Consider the following 20,362-nt stretch of genomic DNA (forward strand, 5'->3'; position numbering starts at 1 on the left):
CACATAGCATGCAGGAGTAATTGGGATAGTCTTACAATCACCAAAAGGGGATCGTCTGGAGTACGCTGTCTGTCTGCAATTCTAGACAACCAATAATGAAGCTGAGTATGAAGCCTTACTTTAGGGTTTGGAATTAGCCAAATCACTCGGAGCGGATTCAATCCTTGTCCAGGGAGATTCACAATTGGTGATAGGCCAAGTAAATGGGACGTGCGAAGTCAAAGAAGAATGAATGAGGAGATAATTAGAAAAAGTTTAGCAGTGCATCAAAGTTTTTATAGCAACCCAATTTCAACAAATACCAAGGGAAGAGAACAAAGAAGCTGACGTCTTAGCCAAGACAGCATCTTCGGACGAGAAGGTAGGTGATCAAGTTAAAGTCCAATATGTTCCGAGCATAGACATTCTAGAAGTAAATCAGATAGATGGAGTTGCCAATTGGACCACCCCAATTGTGTCTTATCTTAAAGATGGAATACTCCCTGAAGACACAGAAGAAGCAAGGAAGCAAAGGGTAAAAGCTGTGAATTTTGTCCTCATGGACAAGGTGTTATATAAAAGGGTTTCTCTCAGTCGTACTTGAGGTGTCTGACTCCAAACGAGTCCCATTACGTCTTGAGGGACGTCCATGAAAGAGCTTGTGGAAACCATTCAGGGGCTAGATCCTTAGTCCACAAGATAGTTCGTGTAGGGTATTATTGGCTGACCATGCAAGCAGAAGCCAAAGCTTATGCCAAAGCATGTGACAAATGTCAACGCTACAACAACATCCCTAGACGACCATCAGAATACCCCACTCCAATGGTGGCTCCTTGGCCTTTCGCCTAGTGGGGACTTAACATCCTTGGTCCTTTTCCCATGGGGGCAAGAAAAATGAAGTTCTTTGTCGTAGGGATTGATTATTTCACCAAATGGGTGGAAGCAGAGCCCTTGGCAAAAATCACTCAGTAGAATGTCAGAAACTTTGTATGGAAGAATATTATCTGTCGTTTTGGGATCCCTAGGGTACTCGTCTCGGACAATGGACGACAATTTGACAACGCACATTTTAGGGAATTTTGTGGGCAGTTAGGAATCAGGAGTCACTGCTCCTCACCTGCCCACCCACAAGCCAATGGATAGCTGAAGTTACAAACCAATCTTTGCTGAAGATCATCAAGACTCAGCTTGAGGGGGCATAAGGGATATGGCTAGATGAATTACTCAGTGTCCTTTGGGCATGTAGGACGACAATAAGGACTCCTACTAGAGAAACCCCCTTTAAGCTAACCTATGAAAGTGATGCAATGATACCAGCGGAAGTTGGATTAACAAGCTACAGGGTGGCCCATTATGAGGAGGAGGAAAATGAGAAACAACTCCGTCTAAACCTCGATCTCATTGATGAGGTGAGGATGGACGTTGAAAAGAGGGTGGCATGTTATAAGAACCTGATGACTAAGTACCATGATGCGTTAGTAAAATTGAGACAATTCAATATTGGGGACCTCGTCCTAAAAAGGGTATCCTTTGCCATTAAGGACCCTGCTCATGGAAAGTTGAGACCTAATTGGGAAGGACCATATAGAGTTATCAATTCCAAAAGGCGAGGTTCATACTACTTGGAGGCCCTAGATGGACGAAAGCTGGAACACCCGTGGAATGTGGAACATTTGTGGAAGTACTACCAGTGAGAAGGACTCATCAGGAAGGTTAGCATGGAGGCGATTAAAGATTGCTAATGGTCTAGTGATCTACTTATGTTATATTTCAGTATTTATGTTTCTAGTATCTTATGTTTTCTAGCATTTGAATTCCCTAAAAAACACTAGCTGTCAGCATGTGTTATGTTTATGGATGGTGTCATGAACAATGTCCGTTTGTATATATAGTAATTTGAATTGCTTAAAAAAGGACTAAGTATTATCATGGACGAAATGTTTGGAAGATGCTATATACTATGTTCCTTAATGTCCACGGACGATGTTATGTATAGATGATGTATATAAAGCAGCTTGAATTTCCTAATTTAAGTGTTTATGATTCTATGAAATTAACATCTAATTGAAATTAAAGACGTTTAAAATCTCTGGATGCAGAGATATCTCGTTGTAAGCTATCCTTAGTAAAAAGAAGGGGGCAAATTGTCATGAGGCAATGAACAAGGGAAAGAACAAACTTCCTAATAGAAATCATCAAAAAAATTAAAGACGAAAGAAAAACATGCATGTGACATTTCCCATGGACGACATGTCCAGCCAATCCAAACCATAAATAGGAATAACCAAGTGAAATTCCAAAAAATAAATGTAAGGACGAGGAATATATATATTTTTTTCAAAAAAAAAAAAGTCCTAACATAGACTGAAAACACTTGAAACTAAAATCAACAATAACTATATGGATAAAAACATTCATAAATAAAAGGGTAGACGACCATCATCCAAAAACCCTTAAGTTAAGCCTAAAAAAGGCAATTGTATCAAGACTCATCTAAAAACAAGGACGAGCCAAATGCACGTAGATAAATTTGAAGGATCCAAAACAACAGATCCCATAAAAAATAAGAGAAAAATAAGGAATAAGTTAGACAATTGCAAATATATTACAAACCACTGGAGGGATTTTCTCCAGACTTAAGGTCGTCACGAGCAAGTTGGGTTGTAGTATCGTCTTCAATATTAATATCTTCAGAACTCGTCTGGAGGAGAGAGCTTGCATCATTAATATTAAGCCTAATAGAGCTGAAGTCCACCTCAAGGAAACGCTCTATGGCATCCATGTGAAAGTCCTCAAAACCAGCAGTGTAGTTCTTGTCTAAAAGATCAGTGAACTTGCTAGACGCCCTAAATTCCTTGATGGCTTCTCCCTTGGCCTTTCCAAGAAGGATGCAGAGCTCATCACTTCTCTTTTGCAGGTGATCAAGATGAGTGTTCTTTTCAACAACATCCACCTTAAGCTCTTCAAGACTCCACACAATTACCCAAAAGAGAGGTGCCCTAAGCACCTAAATCTCTTTTTGAGGGCATCCCCCAAGAAGCGCAGTCTCTCACACCTTTATAAATGAGAATTAGATTTTATATTCCATATTTTCATATTCATTGTCAATATTTTCATATATATATATATATATATATATAGGTAGAAAAACATTTATAGTTTTTTTCTTTCTTCAATTAGATGAGAGAAATATTAGAACCCATTTTCCTCTCCTTTGTGTGTGTGTGTGTGTTTGTTTCTCAAAAAAAAAAAAAAAAAAAAAAAAAGGAGAAATATATAGGTAGGAAAACGGCTGTTTTTTTTTTTTTTTTCACAGTGATATCTTAAGGAAAATTTTATGTAGAATTTAATACCCCCCAAAAAACATGTCGTTTAGGTTACAAAAAAATAAAAATAAAATGCCTCTTAGGAATAATTTTAAGAGGAAAATAAAACCTATTTTAGGGGGAAAAAGGAAAAACAAATTGATAGAGCATTTAAAGGAGTTAATAGTGGATATTTAAGTAGATATTATTTAGGAATTATTATAATGGTGAAATTTTTAGTATGTATTTAAAGATTTTTTTTTTTAAAAAATTTCATCTAAAGGGGCTTGTAGTGGATATTTATTATAATGATGAAATTTATTGATGACATATGACAAAAAAATTGGCATTTACCAATAATTTTTGCCACGTGACATTATTTTTCCATAATATACCAAATAGATGAACTAATTAAGTTACAAAAGATCTTCTCAAAAAAAAAAAAAAAAAGAGTTACAAAATATGATGTGTCATTGTTTTATGCATTGTCAAAAGGTCACGTGTTATTATTGTGTGCATTCTTCGATTTGAGGATCCAACTTTTATAATATATTATACATAGATAGATATATTAGATACCACGATTTTTTTTAAAGATAGTTACAACTTATGGAGTCCACTCCTGATGATAGCTCTTTTATCATCAGATTAAGACACCACTTTCTCAAAAATGATCAAGACACCAAGTAGTTTTTGTCTTTTTGATGTAGGAAGGGATTAAACTCCAGATCTCTTATTCAACCATTAGAGCCTTTAATAATTAAGCTAACTGAGACTCACAAATATAAAACAATCTAAATGTGAAGAGGTAATATAAATCTCATAGATTAATTGTAGGAAATAAATGTGGCTAATTATAGATATATAAATTCATGATAAGCATTTAATGAAAATGAATAGTCATTAGTGACATGTGACAACCAACACATTAGAGAAATTGACATGGACTAATTAACTTGTCCCATTTTTTTTTTTTTGATGAACAACTTGTCCCATTTGGAATCATGTGTCCAAATCATCTTAAAATATGACAGAGTCTAAGCTTAGGCTTCCGTAACTAATACAGTAATATTATTAGGAGTAATGTTAGAGATGCAAGTTTTTTTACAAATTTTTTTACAGACGGCTGAAGTGGTGAATGGTTATTTATAAATAAAAAAATAATGTTAATGGTAGGTCTAGATAAAAATCAATAAAAAGTTGGCCACGTCAACCATTTGAAAAAATATTGTGGCTGTGTATTACTCTATTATTAGATTAGATATAATTAATACATGATAATGAATGCTTTTATCTTATTAAAACATGACAATTAATTAGTAATAATTTGATATAAATGCAAGGTTTGGTGAGGTGGTAGGTTTAATGAAAAAAATTATAAGGAATGCTCCACATTAGAGTCTACAGAATCTCGTGATCTCCCATGTTAGGTTCTTGTGTGTGTGTGTGTATATATATATATGTATGTATTGATAGTTCAAATTATCAAAACAAAAGTCTAATATTTCACCAATTATGGAACAACTTTTTATTAAGCTGGTGTTTGCATTCCTAGTGATCATGTTCATAACCATGCCATTAGCCATGGGGTCCAGAGCTGATATTCACTGTCCGTGCCCCTCTGTTCCTATTTGCTGCGATGCAAAAATAGCAAAACCAACATTTTAATTTTTGCTCAAGGTTTGTGCTTCTTAACGCACAATCTATGTATATTGTTGTAACCGGAGAGTGCTACTCCTATTGTGATAGCACAAATGAATTCACCATAATGAAAATAAATAAAAGGCATATTTTTATTTAAGAAGTCTTTGCTGAGTTTCTAAAGATAACATCAACGAGCTAGAAGGTAATTTGGCAATTGATATCCATGATTTTTCATACTTAATGTCTTGCGTGATGTATGGTACATTTTGAAATATTTTTTAAAGAATTATCTTATAGTACACATATAGTAAGGAAAACGACTTCAGTTGTATTATGAAAGAGGAAACACAAATTGTTAGCATTAAAATAATTAAAATTTGAATCTTTCGCTTGTAATTAATACAAAATAATAAATACATTTACCCTATTAATACTCTTTGTAATTATATAGCACACATTTATTTATTTATTTATTTTATTGATTCTAGTGCACAATTATTTTTTACATTATTGACGGCATGTTTTATTAAATTTACTTTTGTCTCTTGATGGCTTTTGTTTCAATTGTTGGCAAAGCAACTAAATATGAAGAAGAATGACATATTCAAATTCATAATAAAATTTTGATGATAATAATAAGTATTCTAAATAAATTAATTTTTATATAAATTATTAATAAAATAACTATAGAAATTCCTTTTATATATATCACATATGCCACGTGTGTGATCGAAAACTCATATATATATTTTTAATTAAAATGTAACATTTTTAAGTCGTGACAGCAAATAGTTTTAATTTGAGCATAAAATGTGTGTCCTAAAATTATGAAGTTTGAACTTGAGTTTTAAGTTTTTAACTTTATTTTATATCCTTAACCTTTTTTTAATGTCCTAATTTTATTGAATTGAATTTTAAATTTTAAAATTTGACAAAAATTCAAAACTCACTCTCTAAGTTTTTGTAGAATTTATTTCAAATTTCTAGCTTTTCTATCATTTCATTGTGTCTTCTAAGTTTCAAGTTTATTCAATCAAGACCTCCTCCATCCACTTTTCTTAGAAGATTTCATTATGTATCCAACTAACTATAAAAAATACATTTCAAAAAAAATTCTAAAATAAAAAGATCTCAAATTAATAAAAACATAATTAAAATTTCAGTAAATTCTGCCCACTACGAAATGTAAGGTTAAGGCATTTCACCGAACACTTTAAGTGCTCTAAAAGCAAATGATAGGATTTTTTAGTCCAAATACATTTGTTGATTAATATTTACAATTTACTAAACAGAGAAAGGGGGAAATATATTGATTAATATTTACAATAAACTAAACGGAGGGAAGGGGCTGTGTTAGTGTTTGTGGATGATGCTGTGAGATTTGGAAAAGAAAATTTTTCTCCTTTTTTGTTTGGTTAATAGGAAAATGCTGGGAGAGTATTTTTTTTTTATATGAAAAATGTGTTTTTATTATTTAGTTAAATATTTAACAGAATCATTGAACCGAAGTGGATAAAAGAACTTGATTGAATAAAAAGAGTAATTCTTAGGTACTTCCGGAGCATGAAGAATAATACTCTCTCCTCTCACATTCATGGTTGGGTCTACTCATTAAATTCATGGTATGATCTACCATTCATGTGTGGGGAGGGAATACAATTTCTTTATACTTCAGAGTACCTAAGAATCTTCCGAATAAAAAAGTGGATTATTAATAGTTATGTACTAGAGTTAATTTTGGAAGTATAAAAAAGTGGCCACTAAAGAAAAGAGTATTTTTCCAATGTGTGTATTAATGACCCTACTAATAATTAGTATACCAAGATAATTGATGCATGATAATAAATGCATTTATCTCAATAAAATTTTACAACTAATTTGTAATACTTTGACATAAATGCCAAGTTTGGTCAGTGGAAAAACTAAGGATATGTTTGGTTGGATTGAAAATAGGGTGGATAGAAAATAGAGGAGAGAAAATTGATAATAGGTGTGTTTGGTTGGGAGGGATGGGAGAGGGAAAAAGTGGTGGGTTTCGGCAATTTTCTCTTTGGGCCCACCAAAATTGAATCACCCACAATCGAAGTGAAAACATGAGAGAAAATGCTTGGCAATATTTTGGACAAAATTGCCCGAGCTAATGTTCAAAATTTTTTAGCTTGGCGGTTATTTTATTCTCTGCTTCTTTTGTCTTTTTATTGATAGGATTCTTTTGTTGTTCATTCTGTTCTCTTTATTTATTTATTTATTTCATTTGTGCTGAACAACTGATGCTTGATCTTTTCTTCAATTTTTATTTCTTCTTTCGTGCTTATCTTCGTTTTCTTTTTCTTGTCTTTTTCTTGTCTTTAGTTTTTTTTTTCTTTTATTATGTGCTTATCCTTTCTTTTCTCAAACACTTAGTTGGTTATTTATTTATTTATTTAAATTTTGGGTTCTTAAACTTCCTTTTAAAAAAAAATTTAAATGTATAAATAAAGTACTATTCATACAATAAAATTTAATTAAAAAAATGTGTCGCTTTTAGTTTATTTAATAGGGACATGACTATAAATTTTTGCCAGCTTCATTTTCTCTTCTCCCATTTTTCTTCTCAACCAAATAAATAAGTTTTCTATCTCTTCACTTCTCTATCCTCTCAATCAAACACATATGAGAGAAAATTAAGGCTATGTTTGGAAACTATTTGTTCCCCCATATTTTCTGTTTCCAAAAACAATATTCTATTTTTGAGAATAAAAAATTTGTTTGGCAACTCAAAATCGACAGAAAAAAAAAATTATTCTCAAAACTCAATTTATAAAGGAAATTGAAAACATGTAAAGGTTGAAAATAGAAAACTTTTTTTTTTTCCTTGAAAAAACTTTTATTTTTATTTTTAATTTCAACTAACCAAACATATTTTTGATTTTAAAAACACAAGAAAACATTTTTTTTTCCTTATATTCCCAAAAAAAAAAAAGTTGTTAAAAATAGAAAACAAAAACTTTTACCAAACATAATGTAAATCTTTTCTACTCTCCCACTTTTCTATCTCTTTCCCATTTTATATCCTCCTAATTTTCCATCATTGCAACTAAAATGAATGGGTCCGACTCTCCTGCCATTGTCTCTAGGGTTATAATCTTGTGTTGTCATAAACAAATAAATAGTAATAAGCATTGCATTACACCATCCTGTATTCTTTGTAATACCTATTCATATTTCTATGTAATCACCATTAATGTTTACCAAATGTGCCCTAAGAATTTTCCCATTCCCTCCCAATTTTACACGATTGGAAAAGAAAATCATATTTTCATCTAAAATCTTTTGGTATCTTGATTTTCCAATGAAAAATCATATTTCTCGTGCAAAAAAAAAAAAAAAAATATGGCTTCTTGATTTCCCACTAAAAAAAATCATATTTCCTCAAAAAATTCATGAATTCTTGATTTTCCACCAAAAATTCTCAATTTCTTAATTTTTAGCTAAAAAATATATTTTCCAAAAAAGAAAAAGTCTTTGTTCCTTGATTTTCCATTTAAAATAATATTTTTAACCACAAAATATTTGGTTTCTTGGATTTTCCACTAAAAGATCATCTTTTCTTTAAAAAATAAAATTCATGGTTATTGAAAAATCACATTTCCCCAAAAAATTCCTTATTTTTTTTGTGGGAGAGTAAGAGGTTCTGTTATTCCTTAGTTCTTCATTTAGGACCCGTTTGATTATAGTGAAAAGAATAGGCATGAAAATGGTGGAGAGAAAATGGTTTTTTGGATTGTTTGGTTGGGGTGGAAAATTGGAGAGATTTGGGTGAGTCCCAGATATTTTCTCCCTGTGCCCACCAAAATGAAATCTCCAAATTAGAGAGAAAAGACAAGTGGTTTGTGGATGTTGGTCCGGAAAATTAATTTTACAAATTGGCAACCAATGTTGAAATACTCATTCATACAATTTTTTAAATAAAAATATAAGGTGTTATTTTTTGTTTTATCTAATAGGAACATGATATTACATTTATATAAACTCTATTTTCTATTGTTTCATATTTCTTTTTAACCAAACAAAAGAGTTTTTCATCTCTTCACTTTTCGATCCTTCCAACCAAATACCATGAGAGAAAATTAAAATTTCTTCTATCTCTCCATTTTTCCATCCCCTCTCCATTTTCAATCCCTTTAACCAAACAGACCTTTTCACCTCACCAAACTTGGCTTTTACATCTATTGTTAGGACATATGTGATTAATTGTTAGAACCATATGTCAATATTTTATGTAATTGGCTAATCCTTTGACAAAACGCACTTTACTTGTAATTGAGTAGATCTAGAATGTGTTTAATACTTCAAGGAACAAGAGTTCAAGTTTAAGTATTGAAGCTATGCAAGTCTGTCCAAGATTCAAGCTGAGAAAGTGTTGTTCATTAAAGCTCGACAACTAGCATCTATCGAGACCTATAGAGTTGTTGAAGCTCGTGGCTCGACAGCAGCTCGACAGATAGACATCTATCGAGGTTTATGAAAAACAGAATTTAAGATTTGTTTTGACTCCAATTCGTGATTATGTGCTTGTGCTTTCTTTTTTCACAACCCTAAACATATATAATGATTATTTTAAGGGCTGTATTTGGTTACACAGCTGAGAGTACAATTGCACAAGAGCATAATTCCACAAGTGTGACTAAAAACCTAGTTTTGCCCTAGTTCTTGAAGAAGTTACTATGTTTGTACACCTTAGGGTTTTGTGACCAAACAACTTCACAATCTTCATCTATTGAAGAGAAGAAGAACTTTGCAGCCAACATCTTTCTCAAGTTGGTAATTGAAGTCACGTACTAGGATCCGCGCAATTGGTTAGTCACGTACTGGGAGCCGTGTATCAAAAGGAGAGATTGTCACTACAGAATAAGTCCAATTGGGTATTGGGGTAAGGGTTCAACTGTAGGTTAGTATAAGGTACTGGGATTCCTTTACTTGTAACCACTTGTTTTGATAATAGTGGATTTTTAGGAATGGTGACCTTAAAATCACCCGGTGGGATTTTTCCCTTGGAGGTTTTTTCCATTCGTAAACAAATCACCGTGTCAAATTTAATTTCTGTTGCATTTATTTGTTTGGTGATTGTATGTGCTACCACGCGTTTGCATGTTAAATTGATTAATTAATTAAACTTGGCTAATTAATCAATTAATCCATCATAAGGGGTCATTACGTTTTTGGCCTATCATCTACATAGTACTAATTAATTATCATATTTTAATGAAATAAATGCATTTATTATCTTACATATATATATATATAATTAAAATATTATTTGATAAAGCATTAAATGCATCTTAATCATAGTTATTAAACTCGGACCGGATGTAGACTCAATCTATGAGCTAGGTCTGTGGGTCACTAGTTTAACCAATAGGTCACCTAGGGTCAAATAAAAAGGTTGATATATATATATATATATATATATATAAGTATGAGACCAAGTCAGCTAAATATATAAACAAGTACATAATTACAAAATCTTCTAAAGGAGCAACTAGGGTCACGCACTCATACTACAAGATAAAAAATTAAATAAGCATATAAAAAAAAAACACTTAAAGCCTTAAAAGCCCATTGATGGGGATCAATGGGCTTTTAAGGCTTTAAGCGTCCTTGGTCATCGTCCAAAGTTTAACCATGCCCAGATCAAGTCATCCGAGAACAAGAACATGCACAAACACTCGTCCATTAATAACCAAGTGATCCAGTGAAGGAAGTTCTACATAGACGAGTTTACCTACAGACAACTAAGTATATGGACAACCAAATTATACTTTGTGAATTTTGTGGAAAATCCTCCATTAGTTTCACATAAACAAAATACGACATGTTGCTTGATATGTGAAAGGAATTCCACATACTTCGCTCCATATAGCCCATTTTTTTTATTAACCACCAACATCACCCACGATGATGGTGGATTCAAACAAGTAGACCCACATCTAACTCTCTATAGAAGGAGTAAATCCCATCCACCCAAGGTAAGTCCTAACCATTCACTATCTTCTATCCTTGTGTTCTAGAGAGAAAACTGACTTAACCATCGGATGGTCCTTGGTCGGGTCACACCGGTCACCTTTGATTGTTCTTCTTTCTTTTCAGGATTCACAGCCATTACCGTAGCCCAAAGTATTTCAGCCTATTGATTTTCGTGTATCATCACCCTTTAAATCCTGAAAGCCTAAAATTGTAAAACAAAAACAAAGATTGATATAAGTATCTATGGGCTACGACTGAAACCTGAAAGTGGAAAGTGTACTAGCGTAGTCAGGAGCTAAAAATTGATGCATAATCAAATAGGGTGAAAATTGAGAAGTGATGAAATGATAATAACATAGTACTCTTTTGATGGAAGGAGGATTCTAGACATAGACACAAAAATTGTAAGGGTATGTTTGGTAGACTGTAATAAGCACTACAATTTAATAGTTATTTCTATAGTTTAGCAATTATTTAGTTTGGTTATGTTTTTATTACAAGAAATAGTCATACCTTATGAATAGCTATTCTTCAAAATAAGGAATAACTATTCCTCTTTAAAAGGGTTGTATTAGCTATTACTTCATAAGTGCAATAATTTCAAAACTTAATATATTTCCAAATAAACAAACTTTCTACATATATCTAACAATTATAAAAATAAAAAATTGTAAAAAATAACATATATCTATCTTAAATTTAAAAAATAACAATTTTTAAGGAGATATAATTGTATGAGTAAGATATTTCCTAAAATAAATCTTAAATTTTATTCTAATTTTATAACTCACAACCAAACATATGAGTAGGTTTAGTTATTATATTACAACATATTTTATTCATAGTAATAAAGATTATAATTCATGTCGTAATCTCCATTCAGTGTACCAAACATACCCTAAATGCAAACGGAAGAGAGTTGTGTTTTTTTTTTTTTTTTTAATTTTTTTATAATGATTTTTTCCTCTTTGAATTCTCAGGTTAGCACACATTAAACAATTAAGAAGTAACAAAGTAAAACTACAAATGTAATTTAATTTTACAAAACCCACAAACCCAATTGGATTGTACAAACCCAACTGAGTTGCACAATTTGCCTCAAATCTACCAGGTTTGACCGAGTTTTATGGGGTCAAGTGCAAAAACAATCCAATTAAATACCCGAACTGGTTTAAGTGATGGGTTATTGAATATCTGGGTTTATAAATAACTATTATCTTAGAGAAATGATATGTCCACAACATTTTTACAACATTTTTACAACAAATCTTAAGTGGCAGGTTGTTACTGGTTGTTATTATTGGGGCAAAAAAGTAATCTTAGTGTTAAGTTCAAATTTGAACCAATAATAACTAACCACCTATGATTTGTTGTGAAAATGTTGTAAAAATGTTGTGGACGTAGCACCTCTCATTATCTTAACAACTGTGATTAGGAAATTGATTAAAAAAATCCATATAAATATATATATTATGTGTGTATAACTAGTATATTGAGATAATTAATACATTCTTTAATCCTAATTAAAACATGAACATTAATTAGTAATAATTTCACATGAATGCAAAGTTTGGTGAGGTGAAAGGTTTAATAAAAAGACATCCAAGGAGCACTCCACATTAAGAATCCACATATAAATAATATGTGTGGATAATTAGAATATTAAGATAATTAAAATGTGCTTTAATCCTAATTAAAACATCACTATTAATTACTAATAATTTCACATGAATGCAAAGTTTGTGAGGTGGAAGGTTTACTAAAAAAAGCATCTAAGGATTGCCCCACATTAAGAACCCACATATAAATAATATGTGTTTATAATTAGTATATTAATATAATTAATGCATGCTTTAATCCTAATTAAAACATGACTATTAATTAGTAATAATTTCACATGAATGTTAAGTTGAGGTGGAAGATTTCATTAAAAAACATCTAAGAAGTGCTCCACATTAAGAACCCACATATAAATAATGTGTGTGTATAATTAATATATTAAGATAATTAATACATTCTTTAATCCTAACTAAAACTTGACTATTAATTAATAATAATTTCACATGAATGCAAATTTGCTGAGGTGGAAGGATTAATGAAAAAACATCGAAGGAGTACTCCACATTCACAACCAACATATAAATAATATGTGTGTGTATAATTAGTATATTAAGATAATCAATATATGGTATAATCCTAATTAAAATTGACTATTAATTAGTAATAATTTCACATGAATTCAAAGTTTGGTGAGGTGGAAGGTTTAATTGAAAAAAACATCTAAGGAGTACTCCACATTAACAACCCACATATAAATAATATGTGTGTGTATAATTAGTATATTAAGATAATCAATATATGGTTTAATACTAATTAAAACCAGACTTCTGAACTCAAGAATCAAGAGTTTTGACCCATCCACATTAGATTAGGAAAACAACATTTTTCTTAGCCTAGGATCGGTAATAAAATCAAATAGAGTCAAGTGACCAGTCACACCTAGAGAAACCCAATGATCGATGGCGACTTCACTTAACCTTAATTTCCTTAAAATTGACTCATATTCTAGTCACACACTTGAGGTACGACACACCTCCACACTCAAAATAAAAAGACCGCAAGCATTGCTGTGATGTGTGGTCAAGCAGCGGCAAGGCGTCGACAATTAGTATTAATTTCACATGAATGCAAAGTTTGGTGAAGCGAAAGGTTTAATGAAAAAACATCTAAGGAATGCTCCATATTAATAATCCACATATAAATAATGTGTGTGTAGACACTCGATTTTGCACCCATGATTTAATCAAGGAGAATGACTGGAGTGACCATCCATGTACAAAAAAAAAAAATCATTCATGCATCATTCTGTTCATGCATTTCATGCATCATTTTGTTCTTGCATTACATACATCATTTTTTCTTTGCATCATGTCATTCATTACATATCATGAAAATGATCTTGAGATTCTAACATTCCCAACAGTGTTTTCGGTTTTCAAATCGGATCATTGGATAGAAAGACATCGCATGATCATGTTTGCATGGTCCATATGCATTGTGTCTAGGAAGATTAGACCACACACGATTAATTTAAATTAATTCTGATTGGTCAAGCAATTAAAATTAAATAAATAAATTTGTGATTGGTTGATAATTAGTGTTTAAAATAGAGATGCATGCATTGGAATAAAAGAGATGATTGGATAACAATAAAATTGTGGATAATTTGAACTTTATCAAGATCTATTTTAAGGGATTTATTTACAAGATAATGGGTCAAGATAATGATTCAAGATAATTGTTTTTAAAAAGCTTGAATTGTCCAAAAAAGAGATAAAAAATCATAGACGGAGGATGAAAACATGTCTAGGTACAAGGATCAGCCAAAAAACCCTAGAAAGAGAGTCCAATTGGCACCCGAACATGAAAGCACGTTTGGACTCCAATAGCCAATTTGGCACTTTTGGAGTGTCGAACGGCACTTTGAAAGTGCCGAATTTTCCTTGGTTGGGCTTTGGCCTAATGACCTTCGGGTGACGATAATGTACACCCTTTTTCGACCTTTTTTGCAAAAGGATGCGTCCGAATTCAAACCCTAGTCGTCCATACCTATTTTTTAGGAATTTTTGACCTCTATAAATAGAGACTGAACCTCATAATTCAACATCTTTTGGCTACACTCTGAGAGGCATACATTTTTGGATCTCAAATCCCTCATATTTCCTGATCACTTCTTTGAGTGTTGCTACTTAAATTAGGGTTTTTAGGTTCAAAGAGAATTGAACAAATTTCTTTGAACCCTAAAACATCCTGTCAAGAACAAAGTGTGCTCATACAAGAGGTTGTTCTCTAACCCTTTTTATTCTTATGTTTCTTTAATCGTGATAATGCATGCTCTCTTATTATTATTATTTTTTTAAAATTCATATGCTTCGTTGTTAATGAAAATTGTGAAAATATGATCTTGTTTTTATTGTTGCTATAATCTATTTCTTAGTTTTAAAGATTTGCATACAATTAACTGTTTTTCTTCAAAACAAAACAGATCTACATCTTTCTTGGATGTAGATCTGAATTTTTCTTTAAAAAAAAAGTGGATCTACATCTTTCTTAGATGTAGATCTAAGTTTTTCTTAAAATGAAAACGAAGTTTGCATCTTCTTTAGATATAAATCTGATTTTTCTAATACATGTAGATTTTTAAAATAAAGAAAGAGATCGTGAATTGTTGTTTGTTTTATTTGAGTCAAGTAGCATGAAATAATTTCATGAATGAGATCCTCTCCATAAAAAAACATATCTTTTTCAAATACAAAAACAGATCTGCTTTTTCTGTTATAAAAACCATTTTTTTCATCATCATCAAAATAGACCTGATCTTTTACAAAACTCAAAACCACTTTTTTATCTCTTTAAAAACAAATCTGAATTTTATCTTCAAAAATCATTCTTTTTACACATACAAAAGTAGATTTGAATTTTATCTCAAAAAATCACTTTTTTATATATTACAAAACAGGTCAGATATTTTGACAGATCAAAATCAATTTTTTTTACCAACTAAAATAGATTTGATTCTTTTCAAAAGGAGAGATTTCGTTCATAAATGATTTTGTGTTTGTCTTTCATATGTTCAACATATCATACATAACATGCATAAATTGGTACATTAGTCACAAGAGTCTAGAAGACTAGACTTTGTCTAGGCAGAATGGGTGCCTAACACCTTCCTATTCCATAACTTAGCCTCTGTATTTAGATTTTTGGTTAAGTAGACTTAGCTTTATCTTTATTTATTTTGGGTAGATTGTAATTAGGACAAAAAGCCATGTATATTTGGTAGATTGTAACTAGGACCCAAAGCCATGTAAAGTTCAAATTTTCGAAGGTGTATTTTTATTTATTCAATCAATGAATGGAACATTCAGTCATGTAATTTTTTTTAGTTTTTCTTATTTTTTGTACATAAAAAATAAGTGGCGACTCCATACCATTTACCCAAAAAAAGAGGTGCCCTAAAAAGCACTAAAAAATCTCTCTTTTTTTGAGAGGCAATTTTCCCAGTCTCTCACAGTGGCAACTCCGCTAGGGATGTCAAGGGCTAAGCTTCGTATTAGACTTAAGTGACCAAATATGTACCATTGTGTCGGACCGTGAGATGTGTCATTTCACCTCAAAACCAATTGGTGATGAGGAAGACACACTTAAATCTTTTATGGCATTCGACATCACACCACGTGGGCCTATTTTTAGAGTGGTTGTAGGGAGTTAAATTGTGGTCCCCCCAACACATTGTTTTGCATGGTCTTGCATGATATAGTTGGTGTTTTTTTTATTAATGTTTGATGGGATGTTGTATGATATTTTGTTGTATGTATTGTCTGTTACAATCTTTCCTTAACTGTCATCGTGTGTGCCATCCAAACAATATGTATGCACCCTTTTTTAACAATTTTGTGGTGGTAGTAACCATGGATCACCGATCTTCATTAGATTTGGGTATACCCAGTGGTGAACTCACCAACTCATAGCCCAAAGTTACTGGATCATTTCCTGTTGACCAACGCAATGTTCATTACATTACAAGTTGGGAGGTGTAATGTCCTACCTATGGGAAACAATGAAACAACAAACCCACCCTACAATGTAATGACTTAGAACCTATCCCTAGGTTGGACTCGGTTAAAAATGCATTGCATGTTGTGTGTGTTTGTTTTGGTTGAATAATGAACATGGATGAGGTCTTAGCTTTGATTAACCTGACCAAGCCTGTCATTAGGGGAGAATTTGGTCAAGATCTAAAGGAAGGCTACAAAGAGAACCTAAGTCCGACACTCAAGCCAACAACTCTAGTTCCAAGCCTATCACTTCCATCACCATATTGAAGCCGTCAAGCATAGAAGAAACTCCACTACTGCAACACCACAACCCCATCTTCGACCTCCAAGGTAGTTCAAGCCACCAGAAGTTTGATGCTCCCCACACTATGGCCGAGGAAAGAGAATACCCAAACACAGAGGAACCCATGAACACTCAAGAGCTACTGAACACTATGTTAGCTAGTCAAATTCAGTTGAGGGAAGACATGGGTTGTATGATGCAACAGTTCCAGAATTTGAAGAGTAGTCAAGAGGAGGATAATATTGATCATGATCCACTAGTGGTAGAGAATGAGAAGAAAATCAATGAAAGGATGAATAAGATAGAGGAGATGATTAGAAGAGCTCATAAGCTGGAGGACCTTATGGACTACGATTCTCTCTCACTGTTCCCTAATGCAAGATTGCCACCCAATTTCAAGCTGCCAACACTTGACAAGTTTGATGGGACTGGTTATCCAAAGTCCCATTTGAAGATGTACATGAAGGCTATGCAACCCTTAGATTGAGGAAGTGCTTTCTCAAATGTTCCAAAGCACCCTAATTGGAGCCGTTCTTAGGTGGTTCCTTAATCTAGATGATGCAAGAGCAAGAAGTTGGGAGGACATCTGTTAAGAGTTACACAAGCAAAACAAGTACAATACAGAAGTTGACATCACAAGAAGAGACCTTGAAACTACCAAACAAGAGCCAAAGGAGTCCTTCTCCCCTTTCATCACCAAGTGGAGAGCTAAGGCCGCACAGATGATAAGTAGGCATAGTGAGGAAGAACAATTAGTCATGGTTGTAAAGAATTTGTTACCAATGTATCATAAGTATTTGTTTGCACAATACTTTCCTAATTTTAAAGCTTTAATTGCTACCGGAACCCAATTTGAGGATGCTTTAAACAATGGAACCATAAAAACTGATAACCCACCAAGGTTTAGAAAGAACATAGGATCTAATTCCAAGATTGCAGAAATTTCGAATATTCATAAAAATGATTCATACCAATTGATTGTGCCTATTGCACCTGTTCAAGTACCACAAAGGCCTAGGCCTAAAAGAGAATTTCTTGAGTTGTACATGCCCATGAGCCAAGTGTTTGATAAGCTGAAAGCAAAAGGGTTACTGAAGCCTTTAGACCCAGGACCAATTCCAACCCCTTTCCCTCAAGGTTTGATGTAAATAAAAGATGTGCTTACCACCAAGTCCCTAGTCATGACACTAACCGTTGTTTCACCCTTCGTCATGGAATTCAAAACTTAATAGACAACAAAGTGATTACGCCGCCTACAAGGCCTAGCATAACTAACAATCCCTTGCCCAATCACAACTTTGGGAAAGGACTAAGGATTAATTGCTTGATGATTGAAGCAGAGAATAAGGAGGATCCATACAACCTGATTTGTGACCTACCCATGCTTCATGATGACATGGGAAGAATTGATGGATAGGGCATCTACCACTGCCGTAGAATATGACATATGGAATGAAGAATCAGAACCCGGAGATTGCCACACATCCACAAGTGGGGGAAGACAATTCAAACCCCAAATAAATAACAAAACATCCACAAATAGGGGGAGACATTTCAAACCCCAAATAAACAACCAAACATCCATAAACGGGGGGAGACACTTCAAACCCCAAGACACTGACCTTAATGATCCAACAAAAATTACCCACATCATAAGGGGAGCGAGACACTTTAAACCCCTATAATTGGGGAACGACAACCCTGTGGAAGCCTTAAATAGATCTACCCAACAGACACTTGCTGAGGAAGATGAAGTCCTCAAGCAACTATAGAAGACACAAGCCAACATATCTCTTTGGGGTTTACTCATGGCCTCATACAAACACCGCCAAAACCTAGTAGACCTTCTCAACAAAATCCAAGTCCCTACAACCACAGCCTCCCAAGATTTGAATGCTATGATTGGGTCCATAAATAGGGAATTCACCTTCTCTTATTCTGACAAGGATCTGACCAAGAAGGGGAAGCACCATAACGACCCTTTGCATATCATTGTAGATTCCATGGGGAAGAGTATATCGATGGTTTTGATAGATGATGGAAGCACTTTAAATGTGTGTCCATTGAAGACTGCAAGCTTTTTAGGCCTTAGTATCGAAGATATTATGCAACACGTGAGGGCATATGACAACAGTAGAAGAGAGGTCTTGGGACCATAACTTTGGAGCTTACCATAGGACCAATGGTCAAAAAAGTGTATTTTCAGGTCCTTAACATAGCCTCATGCTTCAACATGCTCCTTGGGCGACCGTGGATTCATGACACGGAGGCCGTACCTTCTTCCCTACATCAAAAGGTTCAATTTCCATATGAAGGAGCTATTGTGACCATCTATGGGGATACTCTGATCGTGCCTAAACACGTTTATGGTATCGATTCTGAGAAGGAGCCATTGACTCTGGATGGCTTCGTGATCGAAAGGCCTATTTCTAAAAAGAGAGAAAGAGAAGTTAAGAAGATCCCAATGGACTTTTCTCCTTATGGTAACAATAATGTGATAGCAATGATGAGGAAAATGAATTACCTTTTGGGGATGAATTTGGGGAGAACTGTGAAGAAGCCAACTATTTAGAACCTGACGATCCCTACTGCCGCACCACTTTTTGGGCTAGACTACAAGCCCATTGATGATGATTTGTTAGAGATAGAAGTGAGAAAGATGGCTCGAGCCAAAGCCAAACCGAAAGGACTCCCTTGTCCTCTAGAACCTCTAAAGCCCTACACTCCTATGTTAAATGGGAAGTTCGTAAAAGCCAGAGAGAGTCAACGTTATTGGGGGTTCCCTAAACCAAGATTTGATCCTGTGACAAAGACAATGGTACCTAGATTTAAGATACTACTAGACTGCCACAAAGAGGTTTTAGAATTGAAGAAAGAAGATACAACGTGGGTTCCTACTGATTGAGCTAATTACATGGATCCTGACACCATAACCACGCTTCTTGGGGATCATATTCGTAACATAGAAGATGAGGAGTATTGGGAAGCTAGTCAGCATGCATTGAAGAGCCCGTATGAACTAAGATCCCATAACGAAGATGAGGAAAGGGAAGTAGCCCCTAGTGATGATGAAGATGAAGATGAAAGCGATGTCAAGAGTGATAGTAGTAGTAGCAGGAACAACAATGATAGTGGACATGATGATGATGACAGTAGCATTGATAGTGAAGACAGTAGCAACAAAAGTTATGATAACCTGTATAGTGGTGATGATTAGGGTGAACTCCCTAGTGATAGAGAAGATGAAGATGCAAACCTATTCTATGAAGAATATGATAGTGATGTGGACTATCATGATCAAGACATTGAAGACAATGCCCAAGCTAACAGGTGGAGCGATACTGATAGTGATCAATATAGACTGGTGAATGTGTTAGAGAATGCAAGAGAAGAAAATGCACAAGCCAATTGAATGTACCACGAAGAATATCTCTATGAGCACCTTTCAGATTGGAGTGATATCACTCATGTTAGCTCAAGGTATGGCCCAAGGTATGATAAGCATGGAAGAAAAAATCCAAAATTGG

The 20,362-nt window shown here is 33.5% G+C and overlaps 1 protein-coding gene across 1 annotated transcript; it reads left to right on the plus strand.

Moving 5' to 3' along the window:
• The first annotated feature begins 425 nt into the window (after positions 1 to 425).
• LOC142609097 (uncharacterized) lies at positions 426 to 1,673 on the plus strand. The gene is made up of 2 exons (XM_075780728.1): positions 426 to 514; positions 1,226 to 1,673. Exons 1-2 carry the CDS (start codon positions 426 to 428, stop codon positions 1,671 to 1,673), a joined length of 537 nt encoding a protein of 178 aa, XP_075636843.1.
• The last annotated feature ends 18,689 nt before the right edge of the window (positions 1,674 to 20,362 follow it).

The sequence above is a fragment of the Castanea sativa genome, chromosome 9 (genome assembly GCF_040712315.1).
Source record: "Castanea sativa cultivar Marrone di Chiusa Pesio chromosome 9, ASM4071231v1".
NCBI lineage: Eukaryota > Viridiplantae > Streptophyta > Magnoliopsida > Fagales > Fagaceae > Castanea > Castanea sativa.

Coding starts and splice junctions, on each gene's coding strand:
- LOC142609097 (XM_075780728.1), top strand. CDS start 426: ATGGAGTTGCCAATTGGACCACCCCAATTGTGTCTTATCTTAAAGATG. Junction 515..1,225: donor AAGAAGCAAGGAAGCAAAGG/GTAAAAGCTGTG, acceptor TTGGGCATGTAG/GACGACAATAAGGACTCCTA.